The sequence below is a fragment of the Leucopleurus acutus genome (assembly GCF_964270905.1).
Source record: "Leucopleurus acutus genome assembly, chromosome: Y".
Classification (NCBI taxonomy): Eukaryota; Metazoa; Chordata; class Mammalia; order Artiodactyla; family Delphinidae; genus Leucopleurus; species Leucopleurus acutus.
Window position 1 is genome coordinate 5,858,021 of NC_139164.1, and position 24,272 is coordinate 5,882,292.

Here is a 24,272-nt window from a genome sequence, read left to right on the forward strand (position 1 = left end):
ATTCCATCTGTATACATTCAAATACATGTAAAACAAATCTTCAATTTTAGAAGTCAGGAAATGGTGGTTACTGTTCTGTGCTTAAGATTTTGCACCTCCCATGTGTGTACATTTTCATTTCCTTACATGAGGTATGTACATTTCCAGTATTATATTAATATGTTTTATTAATATGTCATATTGACATGCAATTCTAATTTGAAATTGATAAATACAGTCATCCTTTGGTACCCACTGGAGAGTGGGGATTGGATCCACACCCTGGATACCAAATTCCAGGCTGCTCGAGTCCCACAGTTAGCCCTTCGTATCTGTGGGTATCTGCACGCTTGGATTCAACCAACTGCCAATCTTAAACATTGCACAAAATCCACAGTTGGTTGAATTCGCAGATACAGAACCCACTGATGTGGAGGGCTTGGCTGTACAATAGATCAAATAAATTTTATAATTTAATATTAACTTAAAACTATCATTAAATGTCATAATATGGATATATTAACATATAATTTTAATTTAATAATTAATATTCAATAAATAAAATTTAAATTAACATATGATAGTAATAAAACATTAACATGATTGGTAATGTTATTTTAGCTAGAGAATGAATTTCAGCAGCTTGGAAGAAAATTCTGGAACAAGAAGAGCTCCAACACCAATATCCCCAATGGCTCGTGAGCCGATACCCTGAATAAAATAGCACTTCAGAAAAATAAGAATTTTAAAAACAATTCTTGAAACAATCTATTGTATTTTGCTTAAAATAGAGTTTATGTCTTAAAATGCACAGAAGTGATAAATATAAAAATGTATGTCAAGTAACTCTAAAAATACTATTCTAAGAGTACAGAAAACAAGGAAACAAAAGGAATTTATCCCAAAGATAAAGAGAAAAAAGAATCTATTCTAAGGGTGACTGTTCATTGCAGTACTGATTATAAGATGGAAATTCTGAAGGCAGCTAAATGTGTGACTGTAGTGGAATCATTATGGCATAATATCTATCACGGCAGCCATTTAAAAATGTTATTAAAAATACCAACAATATAGAATGCAAATTAGTATTTTATGAAAATGTGCTTTACAAACACACACATATACATATAAAACAACTGAGTGAGAGAAACAGAGGTATAGGAGACTTCTGAAAGAAAATCCAGTAAAATGCTATTTCTATGAAATGATACCGAGAAGAGAATCGGCTCTTTTATTCTATTTTCCAAATTATTTGCATTATAGGTCTTCTAATTTAGAACAAGAATCTACAGTGCAAAATAATGACCGTCTCAAGTGTTTGGGACACAAGATCAACCTTCTTAGGAAAGACATGAAGACAGGTTAATATCCCTGAAATGATCAAATGTAAGCAGCAGATTTCAGTATGGGATACAGATTCCTGGGAATCAGAGGCAACCCATTCAGACTTCAGAAGAGCAAGGCATTTAATAATAATTTTTTAAAAAGCATGTGTTTTGTTCAGCTACCGTTTCCTTAATATCAATAGTGTGGCTCGACGGTGACGTTTGCACGAGCACCCTTACATCACAGCGCTCTTCAATGCAAACAACAAATATAAAACTCTTAGAGGAAAACATAGGCAGAACACTCTCTGACATAAATCCCAGCAAAATCATTTTGATCCACCTCCTAGATTAATGAAAATAAAAACAAAAATAAACAAATGGGACCTAATGAAACTTAAAAGCTTTTGCACAGTAAAGGAAACCATAAACAAAATGAAAAGACAACCTACGGAATGGAAGAAAATATTTGCAAACGATGTGACTGACGAGGCATTAATCTCTAAAATATACAGACAATTCACACAGCTCAATATCATGAAAACAAACAACCCAGTGAAAAAAATGGGCAGAAAACCTAAATAGACAGTTCTCCAAAGACATACAGATGGCCAAGAGGCACATGAAAAGATGCTCAACATTGCTAATTATCAGAGAAATGCAAATCAAAACTACAATGAGGTATCACCGCACCCCAGTCAGAATGGCCATCCTCAAAAAGTCTACAAACAATAAATGCTGGAGAGGGTGTGGAGAAAAGGGAACCCTCCTGCACTGCTGGTGGGAATGTGAATTGGTACAGCCACTATGGAGAACAGTGTGGAGGTTCCTTAAAAAACTGAAAATAGAACTACCATACGACCCAGCAATCCCACTCCTGGGCATATACCCTGAGAAAACCATAATTCAAAAAGAGTCACGTACCACAATGTTCACTGCAGCTCTATTTACAATAGCCAGGACATGGAAGCAACCTAACTGTCCACCAACAGATGAATGGCTATAGAAGATGTGGTACATATATACAATGGAATATTACTCAGTGATAAAAAAGAATGAAATAATGCCATTTGCAGCAACGTGAATGGACCTGGAGATGATCATACTAAGTGAAGTCAGACAGAGAAAGACAAATATCATATGATGTCACTTATGTGCAGAATCTTAAAAAAAATGACACAAATGAACTTATTTATAAGGCAAAAACAGACTCACAGACTTAGAAAACAAACTTATGGTTACCAAAGGGGAAGGGTGGCCGGGAGGGATACATTGGGAGGTTGGGATTGACGTATACACACTACCGTATATAAAATCGATAACTAGTAAGGACCTACTGTGTAGCACAGGGAACTCTGCCCAGTATTCTGTAACAACGTAAATGGGAAAAGAATTTGAAAAAGAATACACGAGTGTATGTGTAAAACTGAATCACTTTGCTGTACACCGGAAACTAACAGAACACTGTTAATCAACTCGACTCCAATAGAAACTAAAACTTAGCAAGAACAACAACAAATAAACAGAAGCATCTGCCCACCTTCGGTCTTCTTCCAGTACACCTTCACTTGCAGCTGGCTGTCTTGATAGAACGGAGCTCCGATTTCCAGGAGGCGAGTGGGCCGTCGTCTTTGAAACGGAGGCTGTATTTGCATCGCACTTTTTCTAGTTTTCCCAAGTTGTTCTTCTACAACAAAGCACAACATTCTGATTTACTTGTTAAAAATAAATCTGTAACCTGACAGTAATCCCAGTGTATTTAATTTCACTCTGCTATTCATCCATATTTATTGCCTGATTTTTAAAGTAAAATGTAACGTGACTACACGTTCCTTCCAGCTCAAGTTGATGACACCTCCCCCTTCATCACACGCGCGAATGCATACCTAAAAGTAGACTGTGTACATTACACGGGATCCCCCGAACTTAAATTGGGAATCAACATACATTCACCAGCCCGGAAAGATGCTCTGATTTCAGTAACAGGTGGAAGTAGTATTTCTCAGAATAGATAGACTTTTGTGCAGTTATGAAGTAAATGAAATAGTATTAAAATACCATTTCATGAAAACAGTATAGGTAGCTTTTCACAGAAGTACCAGCATGTTATGTTCCTCCATCTTTAGAGAGCCAGGTGAGAATTTATACGGCTTAGCAGGAAGTATACCAAAAATCCCTGCCCTCAGATCTCTCCTTTACCAGTTCACTGATTTTAGAAGTTGTACATTTAGAAATTCCGTCCTTGGAGACAAGACTTTTCTGCTTTCAGAATTCCAAGTAGCCCTTTGAGAGATAAAACAGCTTAAGCTGTATTGATTATAAAGCAGTCAGAAATGTGTTATCAAAACTTTTCCAATAGAGCTGTGAGGTCTGCATTCTTGAGAAGGTGGGAGGAAGAGGGAGAGATGAGGATGAATGCAGAGAAATGCTGACCTGCGGTGAATCAGGAGAAGGAAAGGAAAACTGAGGACCCAGAAGAAAAAGTACATCGAGTGTGTACTTCTCCTTACCGGGGTGTGCCTGTCAAACCATCCATGCAATGGATCTGATTAAAAGGAATGGGATAGTTACATTAGTTGGTACTTACATTTTAGTTTAAATAATTCAAATGAATGTTTGGATAACTCTGACATTTATTAGGTTAAGGATTCTGCACCCAATAGCACTTTGTGTATGAGGGGTTCCCCATACCACCGATTCTCAGACCCCAGCGGGGTGTCCTACAGTTCAGCTCAGTTCTGACAGTTTCTACCTGCAGACAGCATCAGATCCCACAGGGTAAGGGCTCAGTGCTGCAAGACTGCACCCCCCGCCCGCTTCAGATGCGAGTCACGAGTCCAGGTTGGCAGCAGTGCTTCTGATGACCTGCTATAGATGGGGGGTTCCAGAGACCCCTTCCTCAGATTCAAATAACTTGCAAGAGCAATTCACAGAACTCAGAGAAAAATTTTACTTGATAGATTACCCGTTTATAATAAAAGGATATAACTCAGCAACCTAAGTGTCCATCGACAGAGGAATGGATAAAGATGCAGTACATATATACAGTGGAATACTATACAGCCATCAAAAAGAATGAAACAATGCCATTTGCAGCCACATGCATGCACCTAGAGATGATCATACTGAGTGAAGTCAGTCAGACGGAGGAAGATAAATATCACATGGTATCACTTAGATGTGGCATCTAAAATACGACAGAAATGAACTTATCTACAAAACAGAAACACACTCACAGACATAGAGAACAAACTTATGGTTACCACAGGGGAAAGGGGGGAAGCGGAGGGATAAATTAGGAGTTTGAGATTAAAATATACACACTACTCTATATAGAAGAGATAACCAACAAGCACCTGCTGTATAGCAGAGGGAAATATACTCAATATTTTGTAATAACCTATAATGGAAAATAATCTGAACAAGAATACGTGCATGTGTGTAACTGAATCACTGTGCTGTATACCTGAAACTATAAATCAACTATACTTCAATTGAAAAAAAGAAACACAAAACCACAGACAACAGTAACAAAAAAGACTGTTCTAGGGATGAGGATCTATAACGTAGAAAAACTTGTATAGAAATGTTCACATCAATATTGCTTGTCATGTAAGCCCATATTTAGCTCACGTAAACAAGAACATCTGTCTTCAAAGTTAATCATGTCTAAGCATAAAATTCGATTTGGATATATGAAAAGTGAGTGGGAAAAGAAGGATCTAAGTCAGGAAGAGGCAGATGGAAGTGATGCACACGGCAGGGTGTGGGGAAAGGGGGCGGAGCTTCCACGTCTGAGGGTCTAAGGGAGCCCCTCCCCCAGCATGCGTTCACCACCGCGGAAGCTCTCTGAACCCCGTCTTTCTGGAGTTTTACAGAGGCGTCATCACACGGGCGTGCTGATTAAATTACTAGCCGCTGATGGCAAACCTCCGTCCTCAGCTCGCAGGTGGAGGTGGGCGTTCTGGGGGCCAGGAATGTGCCGAGACCGGATAGCAGGAGACGCTGCTTCCCAGCCTGCAGACGCCAGCGCAGCGAGCCTGGAGCCCAGAGGAGGGCCTGGGACGCGGAGCCCTCAGAAGGCTCCGCCCCCAAACGCATCCCTTTCTTGACACCACCCGGCGGTTAAAGAATCCTGCTGCTTACACCTAAAGCATGTTTCTTTTAAAGAATTAAAGGCTTCAGATTTTCACAAGCCCATTTATGCTTCTAATTCCTTTAAGAACCTGTGATGGGAAGAAGTCGCCAGCAGACTACCAAGACAGTTTAGAAAACCGTGTTTAATCTCTCTGCAAATTGTCTTCCTGCTGTCTTTTATATGCCATGGAAACATTCATTTCTCATTACAGACGTAAGGACGTGTGAATATATATATATATATATATATAAATATATACACACACACATATATGTATATCTCTCAAGATTGAATCTTTGCTGCTTTAGTGAATATTTCCAGCACAGACACGCATGGACATGCCCCATCCCCCATGTAGGGACAGACGTGATAGTTCAGTCCTGGGAGGACGTCCTTGACTCGGAGTGTGTCCTCCACTTTCAGCAGGAAACAAAAATGGAATAAAATTCATTCCTTCACATTCTGAAGAGGTATGAGGTCTGATTTATTTATACTCTTTAATACTCCTGAAAGTTAAAAGAATTGAGTGACTATGCTATTTCTCCAGATGTCAAAACTCTGATTACCTTTTCAGATTGAGAGATTCAGAGTATTTTCTCTCCAGTCCATTTTTATTTTGGAGAGCTGGAAGCATATTCCAGTTGCATGAGGCAACTATAAAAAAACATTTGGAATCTGTCAACCCTGGAAATACTCCTCCTACCTCCAAAAAAGCAAGTTACATTTCCATTAAAGATAGTATTATGTCTTTCCTCCTTCAAGGGACCCTTTTATAAAACTGTATGAACATTCAGGCTTTGCTTGCATCGAAATATTTATTATATTAATACACCTGGCACCCCGCAGACCTGGAAAAATATAATTCAAAAAATAATTTATATGCTGACATTTACTACACTCATTCCTATAGAATATAATTTCCCTTGTTTATACTATAAAGTTGTAGTTATTCCTTACTTCTAGTTGCTTCATGATGAAATATAGTGTTCTTGTAAAAGTCATATACTAGTGTTTACGAGATTATATATCAACATTGGGTTATAAAGAACATCCTGACACGTATTCAGCTATATCCTGCCTCATCCTTTGTAAAACCAGTCTCTTCTGTCGGCTACACTGACACCCAAATAACATGTATTATGACAGGTACTTTGCACTATCACTTCTTATTTTATTTTTCTGAATCCGCATGACAGGCATCAGTTAATCCTAGCATAAAGTGGCCTTTGGTAGGTTAACTGTCACGTCTCTTTATTGGTCAGGTAAAACGTTACCTCATTGTACAAGATGATTAGAAAGTGACCATAACACTCAGCGTCTTGCGGGAACAGGAGTTGGTTGCGTGCGCAGGTAAGAGCGGGAACAACTGACTGGTTTGCTTTCACAGGAGTTCCTGAAGCAGTGCTACAGGCCACGCCTAGGCTTCTGGAGCACGTGGGCTCTGACGGCTGCTGTGGGCACACAGGCGGACAGTCCCTGTTCTCTGACCTAGAGGAGACCTTAGTTGAGCGGATGTACTTTCCAAGGGATAGGTCTAGACCCCACAGACTGGAATCTGTCGTGTGCAAAAGGAAGGACGCTTCCACCGGAGATTCCAGAGGACAGGCGAAGACACTCAGGGGTGAAGGACAGATGTGTTTGTATCTGGGGGGATCTGAGTGGCTCACTGAGAGGGAAGAATTCAGTCTATGTGATGCCTAATGGCTTAAAGTGAGAGAGAAGGGTTTGTAATCATACCCGAGAGGAAGGGAGAGGGAGCTAATTGAAGAGGATCTCACCAGGTGTGTGTGGGGAGATGCCCCAGGAAGAAGGAGAAAGCCCTAGATGTGCTCTGGAGACCCAGAGTCTGCAACAGTTGTGTCTGTGGGCTGGACCATGAAGAGATTCTCGATGACATGACTTCAACAATGGCAAGCCAAGGCTGGGTTTTCCTCTCCTTGTTCTTGGTTGTGGGCAGAAACACATATTAAATTATGGGAGTTTGTAATCCCATACCAGTCTCCAATGGGGAAGGAATGTTGTTTACTGGAAAAGCCAGGAGACTAAAAGGCAAACTTATTTCACACAGTAGAGGAAATCCCCACCACCAATAGAAAAAAAAAAAAAAAATGGGTCTTAGGAGAAGCAGAGGTTTAAAGGGTTTTGGTTTGAGAAGACATTTGGGGAGGAAAACATGGCAAAGCAATAAAGGATGAGATCTGTGGAGACTTGCAAAGAGAAGACGTAGGTGACAGTCTTGAGAGGGGAACTCAGGAGAGTAATCTGTGATATGGTTAATATTTTCTAAAGAATATTTTGACAGCTGTCTACAAAATGGATATTTAAGAAAGAGTGGAGACAAATATTAGTTAGGAGATTACTTTATAAGAAAGGTGACAATGGGCTGAACAAGGGCAAGACTTGGACAGATCCCACACAGAATCTGAAATTAGAGTCAAAAGGACTTTCTAATGAACTGGATTTCTGAAGAGAAAGCAAAGCGAAGCATGACGAATGACCTCTATGGATGGCTTGAACAAAAGGGGGAACGGTGGGAACTTTGGGGGCAGGAGAGCCTGGGAGAGGAACGGGTGTGAGAGGGAAGCGGAGAGCTTGGTTTGGGGGATGTTGCATTCGAAGTACCTGTTGGCCATCCCAGGGGAGGTGCTGAGCACACACCTCTGCTTTCAGGGAGCATCAGCTGGGAGACACAGGGTGGCCTTCGCACGTGGATGGTTACGACACCCACGGGAGTCACTGACGTCTCCCGGGGAGGGAACTGACCCCCCCTCCACTCCCCACCCCCAAGCTGATTCTCTGCACAAACGATGCTCTCTTCCAACTCTGCGCTTGTGTGGGGTGACACCCTGTGTCCCACGGAGCGCCCATTCTTCAGGACCCAGGAGGAGCGCTGTGCTCTTGGTTCCCACCGCCATGTCTGTCCGTCTGCGCCATGCTTCCCTGCAGCTCTGTGTGCAACGGACTGGTCTCTGTGTAATCATGTTGACATGTTTCTCTCCCAAATTCAACAGTAGGCGCTTTGAAGGCAGAGATGGAAATGTGTCCAGTGCTGCAGTAATGTGTGTGTATGAGTGTGTTTGCACATGTAGATGTACGCATGTGCGTATATACAGAACATATATACACATATAAATACATGGTACACATATACTATATAACGTACAGTCTATATAGTATATATCCTACAGTGTACATATCTTTATACTATAATACAGTGTACAGTGGTATAAGGTAGTAATTATTCCCATCATTAGATACAGTTTGATGAATGAATGGAGGACTGCATTAAAGAAATCAATGAATAGTGCAAATATAAGTTGCAGCCACTATGGAAAACAGTATGGAGGTTCCTCAGAAAACTAAAACTAGAGTTGCCATGTTATCCAGCAATCCCACTCCTGGGCACATATCCAGACAGAACTGTAATTCAAAAAGATACCTGAACCCCTATGTTCACAGCAGCACTATTTACAATAGACAAGACATGGAAGCAACCTAAGTGTCCATCAACAGATGAATGGATAAACAAGATGTGGCGCATATATACAGTGGAATACTACTCAGCCATAAAAAGGAATGAAATAATGCTACTTGCAGCAACATGGAGGGACCTAGAGATGATCATACTAAGTGAGGTCAGAAAGAGAAATACCAAGTGATATCACCTGTATGCAGAATCTAAAATATGACTCACATGAACCTATCTAGGAAACAAAAACAGACTCGCAGACATAGAGAATAGACTTGCAGTTGCCAAGGGGGAGCAGAGGTGGAGGAGAGGTGGATTGGGAGTTTGGGATTAGCAGATGCAACCTATTATATATAGGATGGATAGAAAACAAGGTCCTACCCTATAGTACAGGGAACTATATTCAATATCCTGTGATAAACCATAATGGGAAAGGACATGAAAAAATATATATGTATAACTGAGTCACTCTGCTGTGCACCAGAAATGAAACACAATATTGTAAACCAACTATACTTCAGTAGAATTAAAAAAGAAAGAAAAGAAAAGAAAAAGAAATTGAGAGGCATCTTCCCCCAACCCTCCCACCTCCTGCCACCATTGCATTATAATCTCTGGGCATGGTGCCCTACCACTAGCATTTTTACAAACAACTCTCTAGTTGACCATAACGTGCAGCCAGGCTAAAGAAAAAATGACTTCAAGCAACTAAGCTGTTGAGACCCTACACGTGTGGTATACATTGTCCAATGAACATAAGGATTTTCTGGCCCTGTTTCATCACACCTATAACACTAGTATTGACTTACGCCTCATTCCTCCTCTCAGCTGGAAGCTGTCTCTAATGCATGATATCTTGCCTTTAACATGTCACGTGCTCCATAAGTGCTGTCATAGATATTACTAAATCTGACTCTAAAATTACTCTTGAAACTGATTCATAATCATATAACGGACATATTGGACCTATTTACAAATTGTAAGATTGGACCTCCCTAAGAACAGTCAGGCTGAAATCAGGCACACAAATTAATGCTATTAAAACTGAATTGTGTTACAATGGTTTTAACCAACAAGGACCTACTGTATAGTGCAGGGAACTCTGCTCAGTAGTCTGTAATAACCTAAATGGGAAAAGAATTTGAAAAAGAATAGATACGGGTGTATATATATATATATATATATATATAAAACTAAATCACTTTGCTGTACACCTGAAACTAACACAACATTGTTAATCAACTATACTCCAATATAAAATAAAAATTTTAAAGATCAAAAATAGGGCTTCCCTGGTGGCACAGTGGCTGAGAGTCCACCTCCCAATGCAGGGGACACAGGTTCGTGCCCCGGTCCGGGAAGATCCCACATGCCACGGAGCAGCTGGGCCCGTGAGCCATGGCCGCTGAGCCTGCGCGTCCGGAGCCTGTGCTCTGCAACGGGAGAGGCCACAACAGTGAGAGGCCCGCGTACTGCAAAAAAAAAAAAAAAATCCAAAAAAGATACATGCGCCCCTGTGTTCGTAGCAGCACATGCACAGCACAGCACAGCCAAGACATGGAAACAACCTAAATGCCCCTCGACGGAGGAATGGATAAAAAGAAGACGTGGTGCATATATACAATGGAATGCTACTCAGCCATCAAAAAGAATGAAATCAGGCCGTTTGCAGCAACATGGATGGACCTAGAGAGGATCATACTAAGCGAAGTCAGTCAGAAAGAGAAAGACGAATATCTTATGATATCACTTACATGTGGAACCTAAAATATGACACAGATGAACCTATCTATGAAACAGAAACAGACTCACGGACATAGAGAACACAGTTGTGGTTGCCAAGGGGGAGGGCATTGGGGGAGGGATGGAGTGGGAGTCTGGGGTTAGTAGATGCAAACTATTACATAGAGAATGGATAAACAACAAGGTCCTCCTGCAGAGCACAGGGCACTATATTCAATCTCCTGGGATAAACCATAATGGAAAAGAATATATATATATATGTGTGTGTGTGTATGTGTGTGTGCATAACTGAGTCACTTTGCTGTACAGCAGAAATTAACATTGTAAATCAACTCTGCTTCAATAAAAAATACTGATTAAAAAAATCAGTGAAGTTACTAAACACATAGAAATGTTTCCATGAGAATTTTTATGTAAAAGTTGTACTGTATGCAAACTTATACATAGAAACAGTAGACTTTTCAAATCCATTTAATCTCCAGAAGGACTACTTCTCAAATAGGTAGGAAGCTCTGTTTCTAGAACTATTTTGAAAGCATCATTTCAAATGGACCTGCTCGTTTGGATCCTATTGTTTCCCAGGTGGTAGAAGATAATTATGGGCAATCCCTGCGTCTGACAGTGCAGAGCCAGCCTTGCCTTTCCTAAATTCAACAAGCTTGTCACACCTTCCGTGTCTGACCAGGCCCCGTCCCGGGATGAAAGGCAGATCCCACGGGACCCTGCGAGCCTGGGGAAGCAGGACCCGCGGAGACCCCTGGCGGCCTCTCTCGGGCTCGCCTTCTATCTGCCCGTCCCCAGATCCCTGGCCAGGAGCTTCCCCACAGCTCTTCTCACCAGTCCCCACCTCTGAGCAAAGCCGGAAACACCACGTAAGGCACTTTCCAGCTCAGAGGTGAGTGTCTCATAAGACTCTCCCCTTGCTTTGCTCAGTTCACGGCAAACAGACTAGTTTAGAACCACTGGCAACAAGGTATGGGAATGATTTAGTCACTGCCCCCAGTGGAGAATTAGGTAGCCTTTTGCAGTAATTGTGACCACTGTGTAAAACCAGTAAAGAGAAAAAAGGGCATGTCGCATTTTTAGGAGGGAAGCAACAGTTTCTAACAGTTAACTGTGCGGACCCTCCTTAAAAACAAGTACGCATATGCATAAGGACCCCAAATCATGGACGTATAAACATTTGTTCGAGTGAGACACCCTTTCTTCTTAAACTTCCATTATAACGCCAAAATACTGCACATAAAACTTAGGATAAAAATCCTAAGAAAAACTCAGAGGTAAAATTGGTACACATCATAGTTCAAAGGACATATTTACGTGTGTGAAGACTCTCCATGTAAAGACTGCAAATAGGAAAAAGGAACTCGAAGCACTTACTGCTGTGGACGGCGTGTGTGGACGTGAACTGGAGGGAGACCTTGGCGCTCTTGAGGCGAGTCTGGCCCCAGTAGGTGACGGCCTGCAGCTCTACTGTGTAGTCGCAGTCGGGCTGCAGTGGCTCCAGGGTCACAGAATTCTGAGACTGCAGGTGGAGGGAACACACACAGATTCTGTTACAAGCCGCCCTGCCTCTGAGCTTCCCTGCACAGCTGCTGTGTCCTTGTGAAGCACACCAGCTCCTCTCTGATGTCTGCCCGGACTATCTAAGATCACAAATCGTTCTACATCTTTAGCATATGAAAATCCACTTTTACCGTGGATCAAAATAAACGTCATACAAAAAGCACAAACACGTTTTTTTGGAAATTGTATTCCTAATCCCATTATTGGATGCTTTCCGGTAGCAGGAAAATGAATAATTCTGTCGCCTCACTCCTTACTAGATACCACCTTACAGAGAGAAGAAAGCTATAAAGATGAAGAATTTGCATTCCCTGTATTTCTCTGATTTTATCCTAAATCTTCTAGGAGTAAATTTCCACCAAAAGTTGTAAGGAAAAGTCAACCTGACAAAATGCTTAAAGCACTTTTTTATGGCTTGCAGGTATAATAATAAAGCCCCTTACAAGTGCTCGGAATTAAGAGAAATAAGGTTGTTGTCTTAGAATTCAAACATTCATCAAAATATAGTACATGTGATATCACATGGCCCTAAATGGTCTAATTGGTGGTATTAACATCTATGAAGGGAAGAATGTGTCCATCACTAATGCGACACCAGACGTCAGGCAGTCAGTAAGTAGCACGTGCCTTCCCACAAAGAGTAGGCCAGTTGCACGCGTGCATCGTGCTACAGGAAGGTATCGTCATCTGAAATTGTCAAATACGGAATCACATAAGCCCGTCCCTTGTTTAAATACCTCAATGACCTGTCGGAATTCTCCGCGCCATTTTGGGTCACGTGAGATCTCTTTTCAGGGAGAGAACGTGATTTCCATGGGCGTTTCAGAACCGTGAGCACAACGCTCCCTGTAAATTAGTAGTTTGGCACCTTTACATGATTCAGGCTTTTGAGGGGTCAGTTATCAGAACTCGGCCACCTTCCAGCAGGGCGGCTCTGGACGGCTGAAAGGACTGCGCTTCCAGAAGTGGGGGCCGAGAGGCAGGCTCTGGGCCGTGGTCCCTGCTCCCAGGTGAGGCTGGGCCGCCTCTCAGCCACACCCACCGTGGTACTACCCGTGCCTCTTCGTGCCCTTTCTGCCTTTCACCTACAGGATGTCTATGAACTACCGATTCCCAATTATTTTTAGTTAGGGTTTCTCGTCATGTTCTGTGTCACTCTTCCTAAACTATTATCTTCAAACAAGGAAAACAGAATTCACCTTTGAAAGAGCATTTCCTTGAAAGTCCCCACCCCTCTTAGTTTTCACAGGTATTAGGATGGACTCTTGGGAAATGAAAAGACATCGATCCCCAAGAAGAAAACTTCACAATTTCTCATGTTTCCAGTTCCTGATCGTAATTCTCAGTTGGTCAAATTTTAATACTGAGAACTTTAATGAGTCCCATGACCTACAGCTTGCCTCTTGTGGATCCAGAAAAACACATCACTCGTAAGATAGTGACCTATGATTAAGGCTACTCTAGGCCTGTTAACAATTATAATTAAATTCACAGTTCATTTTTTTTTTTTTTTTTTTTTTTGCAGTGTGCAGGCTTTTCACTGTCGTGGCCCCCCCCGTTGCGGAGCACAGGCTCCAGACGCGCAGGCTCAGCGGCCATGGCTCACGGGCCCAGCCGCTCCGCGGCATGTGGGATCTTCCCGGACTGGGGCACGAACCCGCGTCCCCTGCACTGGCAGGCGGACTCTCAACCACTGCCCCACCAGGGAAGCCCAAGATGGAGACATATTTGTTCCTCTGATTTCCGGTGTGGTACCAGCCATTTGGATCTGAGTAAGTCAACAGACTGAACTCAACTGTTGTCACCTAAAGTGTGCACGGCTGAACGGCTGGCCTGGTCCTCTGTTTTCTGAACTTCCTCGTTCAAAGGGGAGGGATGGGAACCTGTCCCTCATCCGTCCCTCTTGTGGCTCAGCAGAGGCCACTCTCAGACCAGGTGCCTGAGTTCAAACACCACTGCGAGGAGATGGGCCTCTTCCCCCTGGTCCTCACTCACCCCACCCGTGGTCTTTCTCCTCTTCTTCTTCGTTGGCACAAGTGACTTGCCGCTGACCGTCCAGCTCCAGAAGACTTTGTAGTGATGCACTGGGATGTCTGGTTCCTCGGGGAGATCCCAAACGATCGTCACAGTCACGCTTCCGTCACTGTTGATGGTGGAGTTTGCAAGCCGGAGGTTGGCTGGGGCCGGTGGTGCAGATGGATCTGAAATCCCAGGAGAAAGACACAAGGGCCCAGGATGACCACAAAAGCATCGCCTCTGTACATGTAATGACTACAGGGTCGATGCAGGAAGACTGCCCTTGATGTGGAGAATAGCTGAAGATAAGCACTAAGGAAGATCCCCTTCTTAAGCCTCAAACTGAAAAACAACCTATAGAACAGTAAGAGCAATGTGTTTGCGCCATATTTGTCATCTAGGCATTTCCATACTGCTACAACACAGCCAAATTTTCACTGTACCAAAATGGATAAAGTTCTGTAAAACATGGTCAAATTCCATGTAGGTTGGTTGGCATTAAATAGGTCAGCAAGGTTGAAATGCCTTTGAAAATTCTGAAAAGAAAAGACAGAACTCTAGGACCAGCTCATTCGAGTAACTGTTTTCACCCGAGCGGTCCTGGGGCTTTAGACCGTTCAATCAAAAGTTAAGAGTGACGCGAAAACATCAGCAAAAACAAACCATTCGTTTCTTCGCCACATTACAAAGTGGATGACAGACGGGTAACATTTTTATAGTTCCACCATTTCTAGTTTGTCGCATAAGCCACAACCGTCTCAGCTGTCAGGAGAGAGATTAGGTTCTGGAATGATTTCTCTACAAACCTCCATTTGAAATCTATGTACGAAGATGACTAAGTACGTGTAAAGCTGAGGGTCTTTCCTTCATGTTTTCGCCACAAATTGAGCCCGCCGCTCGCCACAAATGATTTACAGATGGTTTTGTTTTAAGACGCCTGCCCGGAAAAATGCTGTCAATAATTCTAATTCTAATACCATCTGCATCAGAGGGGCAGAGAAGCTCTATCTAACTCCATACAAACAAAGAAGACTGGCGGAAAATAGCCATGGTTTTACCCTTGGGATGGTTTGTGTTTCGGGGATGATGGAAGCATGAATTATTTTTTTTAAATCTCTTGCTTTTCTGTAAGATAGATAAGTTTTGGAGGTGTGGTGGGCTGTGTCATTTTTAAAAGCTTTGTAGTTGCTTTCCTAGGCTAATGGCTCATCCAATGCACATTACCTGACATGCCTGACCAAGGTGGTTCTCAAACGGTCACCGTGAGGAACCCTCTGGGAGCGCCCAAGACTTATACTGCGGTATGCTGATTCAGCGAGTGCAGGTGTGGCCCATCGATATAGCCACGTTCAATATATGTTCATGTTTTATGTAAAATACACACTTGTATGTAACGCACACACGCGACTCTGAAGTAGATCAGAAGCTGGACAGTCCTGCACCTGGTGGCGGCCAGGCAAAGGTGTAAACAGCCCCTGGCTCCCGCGAGGAGGGAAGTGCTGGGTCCTGTTATCACGGGCTCAGGAAGCACGGCCTTCCTCGCTCTGCTGGTTCTGCGGAGCCCCTGGGAGCCCCACGGTGGTCATCCCCACAGAGGCGCCACACGCCTCACTGCCTTCACCCTGCATCGTGGTCTCCGCCTGCCTCCGCTCCCCACTGGCTGTCCCTCTGGTCCCTTGACCCTCCTCAGCCTCCCCCCTCCTGGCCTCCCCATCCCACCGCCGCTAAGCGGGGGAGCATCTGGCCTCTGAACTCGGGGGCCTCTTGGCATCTGTACCCAATCTCTAGAGATCTCACCAGTCACAGCTTTAAAACCCCTGAACTTCGATTCACGTACTCGGGGTCTTTGCGTCAGCTACACCTGGAGGTCTCAGAGGCGGCTTGCAAGGAATGTGCCCAAGACCGAAGTCCCCGTCCCTCCCAGCCCCTGCTGCCCCCCACAGACGCCCCATCTCAGGAAACACAAATTCCTCTTTCCCGCTGCTCCCGCGCCCAACCTCGAGGTCGTATCCCTCTTCTGCTTTCATTCCTTGGGCTAGCAGTACCTTCAGAAATCTATCTGGAATCTTACTGTTTCCACCAGCATAACACCGTGTGCCAAGCCTTTGTCTTTGCTCCCTGATGACGGCGAGGGCCTCCGAGCCTTTCCCAGTACGGCAGCTGGTGGTTTTTTAAGACACAGCTTGGAAGCTCTCGATGGCCTCCAGTCTCACTTAGAGTCAAAGTGCTGGCAGCCTCCCCAAAGTCCTGTGCATTCTCACCACACATAACCTCCCAAACCTCCTTTCCTGTCCCCACCTGAGCCTGCTGCTCTGACCACACTGGTTCCCATCTGATTACGTGGAGATGAAAACCAAGAGCTACTGAAGCTTTTCCACCGGTTTAGCCTAAACGCCTCCCTCCCTCCCTGCCCCCGCCACCGAGAGGCTGTACCTACTGTAGGTTGACCAGATGTCACCCTACTCAAAACAGTTACATGTGCTTTCCTCCGCAGAATTTCACCACGATTTTCTCCTACTCTGGTATTCTCCAAGGCCCTTAAGATCAACCTCTGCGGCATGAGTCAGTCCTTAACCTACGACAGGTTACTGCAGACCTTTCTTATAGAAAGCTGGCTGGCAAGCTCAGCATCTCTTCAGAGCAAGAGAAAAATTACAACGTGTAAAGGTGATTACAGCCATTCACGTTTTCAGTGATGCACCTGGATGTCTATATGCTGGAAATAAGTAGTTATGTGAATCTTCCAGAGAGTCTGGGTTCGTAGGACAAGCTCAAAGTCACCTCCTTTTCTAAAGAAATTCCAGGTTTAAGGAAGGCAACTGGTATTCAGTATTTCATCATTTCCCTAATCTACTTCATTCATGATATCATTTCTTACTGCCCTGGAAAAATTCCTCATACCTTAGATGTGATCATAATTCAGAAAAACATCATCTAGCTTATGAAACATGATAAAATATGAAACAACATAATTTATGACAATGGCATTAGGAAGTACTGCTTTCAAATAAATGAATTAGTAATATTTGCTTCACATTTTCTTAAAAGTAAGGCCCATTTGAGTACTCACAATACCCAGGTGGCGTACTCCCATTACCAACGTGAGACACCCCCAATCTCTTTCTCCCCCCAAATAACTACTTTTTAAAATTTTGAAGCCAAAGGGGAATAGCAGAGGTTATCGCCCCAATTATCCTCTGTAAACGAGCTACTCATTTATCTGTCTAGTCACTGAAGACTTCAGATGAGAGAGTCTGTCCTGTTTGTCTAATCTGAAGGATTTCATTCAGTCCCAACAAATCCCCAGATTGCTGTCATTCTCTGCCTTGTGAAATGGTTCCCTGCAGTGTGAAATCAAGTATATTCACTTTGTTGAAATACACAAAATCTTTTCTTTCAGTTTACATAATATTTTAATTCTGTTAAAACATTGAAATGCAGTTGGAAGCTTGTGGAAAAAATTATATGCATATAGAAACTCCACATTATGATAAAGCTCTAAGGGATTTTATAATTTATTTATGAACTTTAAAAAAAAAAAAAAAACTGGTAAGGATCTTAAGGGTTGGATAGGTAGAGTGACCTGCCCGAGGTCATTCACATAACTGGTGGCAGAGCCAGGCGTGAGAATGACAATGAGGGGAGAAAGAGGGGTTTCAGGCCACATCTCTACATCTGTTATGTGTCATCAACATCACCATCATCATCATCATCACGATGGGCCACTGTCTCTACAGAAAGTCAACATGTGAAGCCCTTTGCTGGGGAAAGTGCCCATTACAGTCTGGCACAGGGATTGAAAGCCTTTTTCTGTAAAGGGGCAGACAGTGAATATCAAGGCTTTGCAGACCAGACAGTCTCTGCTGCAACTAGTCCACTCTGCTGTCGTAGCTTGGAAGGAGCTGCAGATAATATGGAAACAAATGAGCACGGCTCTGTGCTAGTGAAACGCTATCTGCAGAAACAGGCGGCAGGCCAAATATGGACCACAGGCCATGGACTGTCAACCCCGGAGCTAGAGTCTTTCCAAAGCAATGACACCATTTAGTCTCTTGGAACTGGACATAAGCACAGCTTATTTCCAATTTTATATGCATATGGTTGTGCTTTGTTTTTTTTAATGTTGGCCTTTTGTTCCCATTTTGCAGATGAGGAAACTGAGGATCAGAGAGTTTAATTCACTAGTCCAAGAGTGTAGGGGGAGAAGGTCAGAGGCACATCACAAGACCAGAGCTCCCCTGACCCCTCCCTCTGAAGCTTAAGTGAGAGCATTTCTCTCCCATCTCACCTCTCTTTCTGCTTCATCCACTCCCTCTTTGCAACCTTCCCAATTATCTGCAGAAACACAACTCACAAAGCAGGCAGCAAGTACACTTTCAAAGATAAATGTAATAGGAAGCCCGTATTAGCTCCTTTTACAGTTTGCATGATTTCCAGGGCAAAGGTATCTTCGATGTTTAGCAGGAATAACCAACTTCAGCCTTGGAGAAAAAATAGTTCCTTTTATTAACGATCCTATGTAGTGCTTTTGGCAAAGGAAGATGGAAGCTTTGGGTTTCAGCAGATAGATTTACGGTTGCATCTCTGACCCTTTTGTGACAAAGTAACACGCACGGTAGAACAGCTTTACGCCCTACGAGGGGTAAAGTGCCAAATGAAATCACTTGTCACCCCTGCAGAAAGGCAGGCTATTATCACACTGATGTGAACTCTCATGGGAAAGGAGCCCTTCCTGCCATCCCAGGAGAAAGCCCATCACTTATTGTGAGGCAGGCGCGCCTCCACGTGTCCAGACGATCCTGTTGGTTAAACACGGAGACCCAGCCGCGCGTTAGCGCAACAGCAGAGTGGGGTGCAAACGGCAGTAAAGAGAGAGACCTTTAGATGGTCATACTCAGTGAAGGAAGTCAGACAGAGGAAGGCAAGCATCATAGGATACCACTTGCACGTGGAATCGAAAATGTGGCACAAATGAGTCCATCGACAAAACAGAGACAGACTCACAGACAGAAAACAAACTTACGGGTACCAAAGGGGAAAGGCGGGGAGGGGTCAAGCAGGAGTTTGGGACTAGCAGATACACATACTATATATAAAATAAACAGCAGGACCTACTGTGCAGCACGGGGAGCTAAACTCAGTATCTTGTAATGACCTACAAGAGACAATAATCTGAAAACATATATACTTATAACTGAATCACTTTGCTGTACCCCTGAAACTAACACAATATTGTAAATCAACTCTACTTCCGTAAAAAAAGAGAGAGCTTTATAAATACACAATCATGAAGAAATGTATGTACACAGAGACACAGAGAGAGGAACGAGATATGCTCTAAGAGCATGAATGTTAATTTTATTACTTATTTGAGTTCCTCAGACGATGTCCAGGGAACAGACTTCCCATTTGAAATGCATCAGAGCACTGCCTCTTAGGTGTGGGGCGGTGATCAAGGGCAGTTAGAGTTTTAAAGCAATGATATAACCAGTCACACATTCTCCAGCTAATTCGTAGGTTAGTTCTGATATTTAAACTGGTTTTTCTTTCCAGACACAGCGGTTGGAATAATTTTACTTCCCTCATTAACAAAAAAAAAGAAAAAGAAAAGAAAGACAGGAAAGAAAGGAAGGAAGGAAGAAAGAAAGGGAAGGGAAGGGAAGGGAAGGGAAGGGGGAAGGGAAGGGAAGGGGAGGGGAGGGGAGGGGAGGGGGAGGGGAAGGGAAGCGAAGGGAAGGGAAGGGAGGGAAGGGAAGGGAAGGAAGGGAAGGGAGGGGAGGGGAAGGGGAGGGGAGGGGAGGGGGTGGGGAGGGGAGGGGAGGGGAGGGGAGGGAAGGGAAGGGAAGGGAAGGGAAGGGAGGGAAGGGAAGGGGGAAGGGAAGGGAGGGAAGGGAAGGGGAGGGAGGGGAGGGAGGGGAGGGGAGGGGAGGGGAGGGGAGGGGGAAGGGAAGGGAAAGGGAAAGGGGAAGGGAAGAGAAGGGAAGGGAAGGGAAGGAGAAGAAAGAAATCCCCCTGCAGTATCTAGACACACAACAACTTAGGGAAGCTGCAGAAGCTGCAAAGCAGGAAGCAGGCAAATTTCCAGCTATTACATAGTTTCAGGACATGTGCTCAGCACAGTGTTGTCCAGTGGAAATGGCACACAGAGCAGCTGCGTAGAAAGTCATGGGTCCCCGTGGAGCGACAGGGAACTTTATGACCACAGTGGAGTCTGTTCCTGCTTTCCTAACACTCCGTAATGTATGCGTGGAATAACATCCCGTGTGGTGCTCGCACGCTGTGAAAACAACGTCTGCTTTTCTTCTGCTTTTTAATGTATCCTGTACACGTGGGGAAATAAGGGGGGAAAGATGGATGGAAAACTCTGAACTTGGAAGGAAGTGAATATAACTGTATTATGTACATTAGAAGACGTATTAGGTTAATGACGACGGAAGGTGGATTTTTTAATTTGTCTTTATAAGATCTCCTAAAAGCACATTAATTCAGTGTTAAATGGATACGGACTAACCTCAAACATCCAGACCAATGTCTGCGTGCTTTTGGCAACACGCAAGAAAATGAAGCTGGGCTTTGCTTAACATAATGCACAAAACCGTCCGTCTTCCTGCTTCCACTGCTGATGTCGACACACAGAAGGCTCTGTAGCCCTTTATTTCCCCGATTCAGTCAACTTGTAAGCAGTCACTTGCAACAGGAAGTGATACTAGTAACGTATATTTCCAATACCAAGCATGCAGTATATGCACATTTTTTGCCCTGTCCATAAATATCAACATGATCGAGAGAATGTTCAAGACCAGTGTATACCAAAGTATGTTTTCTGCTGGCAAGAGCGTCACTCTAAATTGATGCCCGCCACTTTGGGGCGCTCTGTGGGTCAGCAGTTAGGGGCTGCTTCGTCAAAGAAGCGGACGACAGTGTGAAACGGATCTGATGTTGGGAAGGGTGATGGCAGATTCGGGAGGGAAGAAAGCAAGCCTGGAAAGGCCTGTCTGTCTCCACTTACTATTGCGTCTGTCCCACATTCGGGAACACGGGGGCTCCTTACATGATCTCGCCGAATTGCGTCCATCAAACTATTCATATCTTTGTTTTAAACCATAATTCAAAACACATTAGACACGTCTGTAACGGGAATCTTGTAGATATTGAGTAAACCAAGAGGTAGACAGCAGACGCTCTCGGGGTGCCACCCCTGTCCCCTGTCCTGTGCTATTTCAGGGCACGTCCGCTCAGCTTGTAAACGACCACACCTCTGTCTGTACCCAGAGCAGGCTCTGTGCGTGTGCAGGACACAGACGCCCAGGAGCAGCCCGCCTGCAACGCCCCAGTTCCCCAGAGGGCGAAGGGCTGCCCACTGTGGCAAGTAGCGTGAGAACGCGCCTTTGTGTTCCGCCTTCCCTTCCCGGTCACCTTCCCCTCTCACCCCCGCCCCTGCCCACCCGGTGTCCTGGATCCTTGCCTCTGTAAACTGCTTCCATGTGGAGCCTTAACTTGCATGGGCGTCTGGGGATCACGTCCCTGGCAGGTCATCTCCCGCATCAGGAGTCCCACGTGCAAACGCCCCTGTGATTCCACACGTATCTACACCTGTCTCCCGATGCTTCCTAGGGTTCACTCCCCACGCCACGGGATGGAAAAGTTTCCAAGTCCCTAGGGTCTGGCAGGCTTGGTGCCCAGAAAAGCGAGCGCTTCATCCCAGGAGTAGCCTAGGAAGGCAATTCACCATGTGGAAGGGTTACCATTTCCATTTTCTCCATTAACAGACAAAAAGTAGAAAGGGACATTATACATTAGTCTATTAAATTACCTGTAATTTTAGTTTTTAAGGTTGTAGCCAACTTTCCTTCTCAAGTACCAGGGAGAAAGACAGTATAGAGCATTTAAATAAGTAAATACAGAAAAATCACCTCAACCTTGGGGAGGGGCGTTGGCAGGGGTTAGCGATAAAAATATCCAGAAACGGTACTCACCTGGAAAGAAAAAGCCTGAAACTGACTAACCAATCTATGAACAACTCAGAATTTTCTTATAGAAAACAGGTACCCTAAGGGGTTAGGATTAAGTTATAGGGAGATATAAGAGTTAAAGGGAGGGCTTCCCTGGTGGCGTGGTGGTTGAGAGTCCGCCTGCCAATGCAGGGGACACGGGTTCATGCCCCGGTAGGGGAAGATCCCACATGCCGCAGAGCGGCTGGGCCCGTGAGCCATGGCCACTGCGCCTGCGCGTCCGGAGCCTGTGCTCCGCAACGGGAGAGGCCACAGTGATGAGAGGCCCGCGTACCACACACAAAAAAAAAAAAAAAAAAAAAGAGTTAAAGGGAAATTAACTGAGTAACCAATCTATTCGGGCAAACCACAGACTAGTAATTTTGTATTTGAAAGTAACCCTAAAGAAGAGAAAGACAGGAATTTTGGCTTTTCTGTGAGAATCAGGATGAATACCAGGCAGCAGGCCTAACTAAACTAAATGACGCCCACTTTACCAAGTTTTTTTATCGTCCTATTTAATTTTGCTTTTATTTTCAGAGGTGTTCGTGGAAGATGGAAAAGATCCTTGCCCCTTCCCTTGAGCCAGCCGTAAATGATCAAGTCTGGTCCCATATGCAAGTTCAAATGCACTAGGAAATGGCCTACCCTTTGCACAGACAACTATTTTGGAACCACTATTTCTTTCTTAAAGTAATTTTAAACCACCAGAAGACGTACAACTGGTACAGTGTCAGTTGGTTCTGGAGCAGGGCGGGCATAAGTGGGCTTTTAATTAAATGAAAATGCACCGCTTTTGGAAGCGCTGCAGTGACCGTTAAAATGGGGTGCTATTTGCTTTTACAAACCACACCGCACATGCATCCTTCCAATACGTCTCAAGGCAAGGCGCATTCCGGACTTCAGTCCTTGTGCTCTGCAAACCGAAAGCGTGTGTGCGCTGGTCATCCCAGATCCTCTGGCGGTCTCCGGGAAGCTGCATCACAGAACGGGGCTGGGGGCGAGGGGATGACAGACCCGCCTGACGGCTGAAGACATTGCCAGAACGGTCCACCTCGTCTCTCCCCATCTTACTCCACTGCATTTACAAATATACAAAAGTGCTTGCTGGGGGAAGAAAACGTAACAATCTTATTGAACTAGAATTTATATACCATACAGTTCACTCAAGCGTGCAAGCAGTGATTTCTAGTGTTTCCTAAGGGTGTGACCACCACCACTAACCATTTTAGAAGGATTCCGCTACCCCGTTAAGATCCTCCGTGCCCTGTCGGGAAAATTTTAAGGTAGAAACAAAGTTATTTTCGTGTCTTCAGCTGCTCCTTTGATTACTCGTGTTTCCATCACGTCCAGGGTCCTTCACCGGGGTACGTCCACCCCTCAGAAAAGCCCGTGTGCAGGAAAGGCCCTAAAACACAGCAGTCGTACTGGCTGGGCAACGATTACTCTTCTGGAAATATGTGCATCCCCAAAGGAAGGAAAGAGTCTTCCCCTGAAACACCCTCTTGTCTCAGTCATCTCTGTTTTAGTCACACCAGTCGCCCAGCAGTTCCTGACCAAAGACCCTGGAGTCATTTCCTACAGGCCGCGGGTAAGTCCCCAAAGCCTATCAGAGTCACCCTTCCACATGAGCTCCCCGGACAGCTGACTTCTGCCGCCGTCCACGTTACTGTCGCCTTTCGTTACTGCTGCTGCGTCACTGGTTTGCTGTGCTTTTTAGATCCACATATAAACGACAACGTAGAGCGCTCGTCTTCCTCTGTCTGGCTCTCCTCACTCAGCGCAGGGCCCTCTGAGCGGGAATACTGCACTGGCGCTCCGTGCCGTGACCCTGGACATCCAGCACGCCCAGCCCCTCCTTCCTTCCAGTCTGCACCCTTCTCTGCTCCACCCTCAGGCTCCACCCCCTGGAACCGGAAGGCTCTTCCTTCGGACGGTGCAAGGCCAGCCCTTCACTCCTTTATACAGCATCTCTTCTGTGGCCGCCCTCCCTGAAATAGGAAAAAACAAAAGCACCCCCTTCCCCACAGCTCCCGTGTCTGTTC

General features: G+C 44.5%; 1 protein-coding gene across 1 annotated transcript in view; it reads right to left on the reverse strand.

Moving 5' to 3' along the window:
• LOC309978842 (anosmin-1-like) overlaps positions 1-24,272 on the reverse strand; it is a gene marked incomplete at its 5' end in the record, with an annotated part of 198,311 nt that overhangs the window by 13,039 nt on the left and 161,000 nt on the right. The window contains 3 exons of the mRNA XM_082865488.1: positions 2,845-2,991; positions 12,035-12,179; positions 14,216-14,421. Of these exons, the coding sequence (XP_082721614.1) occupies positions 2,845-2,991; positions 12,035-12,179; positions 14,216-14,421 (498 nt within the window). The remainder of the gene's footprint in view (positions 1-2,844; positions 2,992-12,034; positions 12,180-14,215; positions 14,422-24,272) is intronic.